Here is a 5,220-nt window from a genome sequence, read left to right as displayed (position 1 = left end):
GGGCCCCCCCCCCCTTTTTTTTTTTTTTTTTAATAGAACCTAATTTGCTCGAAGTAATGACTACAATTGTCACACTGGTTACTCTGAAAAATATGACCTCAGTCTCAATTACTTTTTCCCAATGTCAGACTTTTTCTACATCAAAATGATGCTCGAAAAAAAAAAGTTGCTATTCTTAAAAATTATTTTCTTAAAATTGTTGGAAAAAATATTTTAGAAAAATCTTTAAAAAAGACTATTTTTGGAATATTTTTTTTTTTCGACAAATGTGGCTGTAATATGTCGCACTCAAACAAAATGAAAGATTTGAATGCAGCTTAACAAGAAAAGGGATTTTTTTTTTCCAGTGATTAGGTGCACCTTGTTGATACTTGCGTGCTTATTACTCCTGTGTTGATTTTCTTGGGAAAAAAAAATTGTCCGTCCGTTAAATGTGTTAAAGGGCCACCATAGCAATTCAAATCCACTTGTTAATGAGTGCTTTTATGATGATCTTTTTTGGTTGTGAGATGATGCATTGTATAGTTGATACACTAACTGCTGGCGTGCTTCCTTGAATGCTGCACCAATGAAATTTCACGGAGCTTCAAAACATGGCTGATTTTGCTTGATATTGTTTTTTTTACTTTTTAATGTTGTTTCATGGTGCCTAGAAAAAAAAAAGGGCTTTGATCAGAATGTAAATTGAGATGAATGATCGATCACTACCAGTCTATTAATTCTTGTACGAGTGAGCGACTGTGCTATGGCCTCTCTACTTGTGTGAAACAACAAAAAAAAATATGTAAAATCTCAATGTTGCTTCTTTGACTTTTTATTGCAATTGTTTCATTACACTTTAATATAAAACCATTTTGCCACTATAAGAAACTAATAATTAGTTTTATTGGAATAAAAAAAAATCAACTCAGCACTTTTTACACATACAAGCATTTTACAACAGTAAAATAACCTGAACTGGCAATGCCGCCTACTCGATGTGGCGAGAAGTGAAGCCACTGGCGGCCATCTTACATTGCCACTCACTAAGCGCGCCAAACTTGAATACATTGATTTCCCTGCGCCGTTTTCACATTTTTTTTTTGTCTCTGTGGCGAAAATGCCAGTGCGTGGTCAAAGGGTGTACCAAAATAAGTCTGGGAGAATCTCGAAATCCACATCCGCAAGAGGCGACAGGCAGTTCAGGTTATGATAACCGTCCGTGGGTTTAGCCCGCATATATCACCTAGCGTCCGATGGATGGATCCAGTCCCAGACATGCAGCGAAGCGTCGGCCGCGGCCGACACGAGTGTCCTGGTCTCTTTGGGATGCCAAAGGTGACAATTGACAGCAACAGCGCCGCCCTCGCGCCGCTGAGAACACACGGCGTGGCCGCGGTGCTCAAAAAGCGGATGGGAATCACGGGGTTCCGATTGCCACGAGGAGGTGTCGTAGATTTGGACCGCACCGCTGAAACCTGAAAATAATCAAATAGACGCAAGAGTTTTTACGGACGCTTATCATGTGACGTCACATTTGTATTCGGTTTTCTATATCATGACTTCGGACGACTGGTTCCAAACAGGGAGGAATGTTTGTCACGCAACTAGACATCAGGAGATCGATGACCGATAATACTAAATTTTCTTCCTTAAACATGGTCTTGGAATGCTGCATTCGAGGAAGGTGGGAAATTGGAATACTCTGCCTCAGATTGCCCCAGGTGCAACCTCAAAGCGTGCAAGGCGAGAAGAAAACAAAGATGGCAGATTCCGATAAATTTGTTTGTTGTTCTGGTTCTTTGCTGAGCATTTTCCAGCAAACTTTCAAAACTTTTCGAACTTGTATAAACTACGGACCCACATAATGCTTCACATGGTTATAGAATACACATAAAAATACAAAGAAACAAAAGAATAAAAATAATTTTTAAAAGGCACTTGAGCAAATCCCCAGAGTGTCCTGTGCTGACCTGACACAGCGACGATGTCGTCCAGCGCCGGCGCCCACAACACATTGACATCACGCGAGTCGCGATGCGGCGTGCCCACCGCTAGCCGAGCCCGGCGTGTGATGCCAGTCGGGCCCCTCGGGTCTGACACCGCCGCCCACCCGGATGAGGACACGCGGATCAGCCCGCCGCGTCCCGACACGTCCGCCCACCACACGTCAGAATCGGGCATGGAGGGAGCGGGCGCCAGTTGAGGAGGAGACGAGGTCCGGGTGTCCACGGTGAGAACGTCGCCGTTGGCGCAGGCGGCCAAGAAGACGGCGTTACTCACAAAGTGCAAACTGGTGAGACGCTCCTCACAGGCTGACGCTGTTTGGACCAAAGTAAACAGAGAAGGATCACGCAGTGATTGCTGCTGTCACAAAGAAAACGCACACACTCTCGACACAATTAACCAGCCTTCCAAAGGTTTACCGAGCTGGTAGAGCGTCTGTCCTGTGGTCAGTTGCGTCAGCCTGACGTCACCGCCCCGACACCCGTGAAGAACCTCCGGCTGCGGTGAGATTCGGGCCGCCATCTTCACGCCACCCGGGCTTCCCGCCGAACCCTGGACGCTCGACACCTTTGTTATGACGTCTGACAAATGCAAAACCAGTGTCAGCTAACGGTTAACTCATGCTAACGGCTAAATCATGCTAACTCTGAAGAGTTTGGGTGACATAAAAAGATACGTACCACTGTCATCACCCCCGAGGTTCCACACCTGCAGGTCTGAGGTCAGTCCGTCGTTGGTCACAATGAGCCTTTCAAAATAAAACGAGCACCAAAAATAAATAAATATATAAAAAAAAGGTTAGGGTTTTTTTTTTTTTAAACTGAAGACAGGAAATGCTGAAGTTGGGACTTTTTGCTCACCTTGTTCCTGGGACGTGTTTGAGGACGCTGACAGGATCGGGGGAAAATCCACCGTGGAGCACTTTGAAATCCCGCTCGGCACAGAGACCCTGAACGCATCATCATCATCCATACAAACACTCACACGAATTAACACGACACACACACAAAAAAAACATGAAAATTAAAAGCATTTAGCCAAAAAGCAAAAACTTTTTGGCTAAATGCTTTTATTAAAAAAAAAAAAAAAAAAAAAAACCCTACAGGTCACAGGCAGCATTGTCACTGCTCTTGGTTTATTTACCTTTTTTTCTTCAGCAAAGAGCTTTTGGGGCAAACAGAGCTCCAAAATTTCATTTTTTGAGGACTTGTTGTAACCTGCCACACAGATGGCTGTAGACAAAAAAATATGGACAATTTTGTTAAAATTTGAATCATGTGGGTGCAGCTTGTATAAAACTATCACGTGAAGACCCTGCAGGGGAAAATCAAAATCATTGAAGCTATAGAGCACCCCCGTGTGGCAACATTTACCACTACAACAACAAATGGCTGGCGTCAGGCTGACACTCATGTCAAAATTTGATGAGTTTCATACTTATATTTTACAAGTCTTTGTTTTGAGGGAAAAAAAAAAGATTCCTCCAGAAAAGTTAAGAAAAAAAGGTGGAATAAATATGGTGACTCTTGAATAAATACAACTGGGGTAACACAAAATAAAAACAAATGTAGAATTTTCCAGATCATCTTCTGATTAAAAATAAATAAATAAAAAGTGTCCCAAAACGTTATTCTCCAGAACTTTAAATTTAAATAATAATCTTGTGAATCTTCCCATTGAAAATAAATTTGATGACTTTATCACAAAATGGTCCAGAAAACGTCTGGTAAAAGAAAATTTTATTTTCTCTTTTTTGTTGTTTTGTTTCGGAAAAATAATACATACAAAAACAGTAAGGCTATTCACACATTGAGATGTCAAAAAGTAAGGCGGCCATTTTCTGTCATCACAGGACTCGTGCTCCAGATTTACGAGAATAATGGCACCAGATTTAAGGAGAATAATGGCACCAGAAATTTTAGGGTCGTGCATTCCACACATTTCTATTATTTTATTGGACCTAGACGTTATAATCGTTATCTTAAAAAAAAAAAAAAAAAAGCCAATGTAAACAATCTGTTCCAGGGTCCCAAAACTTTTTTTATTCACTGTAGGAAAACATTTCTAATCACGTGTGGCACATTCCTAACTGTCATCCAGACATCAAAAACACTTTACTTTGGTACAAAACTTCCAACAGATGGTGGCATTAAGAGAGCTGATCAAATTGATCAATACATGATTTTAATAATCGATCAAATGTTTACTGTCCTTGTTTAATTTAAAGTTGTCCAAATTCTGGCAATTCCAGCCTGGAGTCAAAATAAGACATTTGCAAAGATCTGCTTTTACTTTGGAAAACAATGATCAATGTTTGTGCCTATTTCCTGACAGGTTACAAACCACACCAGTGAATCCGACAATTTTTTTTTTTTCATGTGACGCATTGATTGTCACTTTGGAAATAAAGTCCTGTTTTTCAACAAAGTGATGGAAATCTGATTGATTGATGAATGGTTTATGAATATAATTGCTCGTTGCAGCCCTTGTGGTAAGCTGTGATGAAGTCACAACAAAACATGAATTGGTTGTTCCTACTCCACCAGAGCAACTCCCCAGGCTGGGTCGGAGGGCGGCTGGGGCAGGATCCAGTCCGTCGGGATTGTCGTCCCATCGCAATGATCATCCGGCACCAGGAAGACGTCCCACTGTTGCCGTACGTGAAGCAAAGCGTGGAGCGAAGACTCTGCGTGGGCGTAGTACTCCGTAAAGGGCCGCAGGGCGTCAGCGACAGGCGTCTCTTCGCCGAACAGCATGGCGTCCATTTTGTGCTTTTGCCGCCTCTCCCTGTCCTTCCTGAGAGCCCGCCGCTCTTCCTCTTGCACGCCGTCCAGCATCACCGTCAGCGCCTTCTCCTCTGCCGTGTAGATGTGCGTCCTGGCCTTGATGACGCGCCGCAGCCCGTCCAGTTGGCGCTGGAACGCCACATCCTCGTCCTCCCCGGTGCTCACGCCCCTGCGGGAGGCGGCGTCCTTACGCAGCCGCCGCAGTTTCTCCAGCGAGCGCAGGACGTCCTGCATGCGCTTGATGTCGCTCTGCTTCTTGCGCACCTCGCACAAGACCGAGTCGGCCGCCAGCTTCAGCTCGCGTTCCTTCTTCTCCTCCTCCGCCTGGTGGATTTGTCGCAGCCGCCACTTGTCCACGGCACTCTCCTTCTCAGCTCGCCGCACCTCCCGCTCGGCTTGGAACAGCTCTGCTTTTTGCCTGCTTTTCAGCCGCCGCTCTCCCACCCCA

At 44.1% G+C, this 5,220-nt stretch overlaps 1 protein-coding gene across 3 annotated transcripts in view; it reads right to left on the bottom strand.

Annotated features, from left to right (window-relative positions):
• Positions 1-638: 638 nt before the first annotated feature.
• The window catches only part of LOC109516970 (WD repeat-containing protein 73-like), an 8,286-nt gene continuing 3,704 nt past the window's right edge, over positions 639-5,220 (bottom strand). The window contains exons 3-8 of one of the 3 annotated variants that reach the window (XM_019871818.1): positions 3,130-3,218; positions 2,847-2,935; positions 2,667-2,734; positions 2,406-2,567; positions 1,953-2,300; positions 639-1,457 (exon numbers count right to left, since the gene is read on the bottom strand). In XM_019871818.1, the coding sequence (XP_019727377.1) occupies positions 1,222-1,457; positions 1,953-2,300; positions 2,406-2,567; positions 2,667-2,734; positions 2,847-2,935; positions 3,130-3,218 (992 nt within the window). In that variant the 3' untranslated portion in view covers positions 639-1,221. Of the gene's footprint in view, positions 1,458-1,952; positions 2,301-2,405; positions 2,568-2,666; positions 2,735-2,846; positions 2,936-3,129; positions 3,219-3,708; positions 5,191-5,220 lie in introns of those variants that run through there. The other 2 variants (XM_019871817.1, XM_019871816.1) reach the window with 2 other exon arrangements.

This window comes from Hippocampus comes, unplaced genomic scaffold, assembly GCF_001891065.2.
Source record: "Hippocampus comes isolate QL1 unplaced genomic scaffold, H_comes_QL1_v1.1 scaffold743, whole genome shotgun sequence".
Lineage (NCBI taxonomy): Eukaryota > Metazoa > Chordata > Actinopteri > Syngnathiformes > Syngnathidae > Hippocampus > Hippocampus comes.
This window is presented reverse-complemented; position numbering and strand designations above follow the sequence as displayed.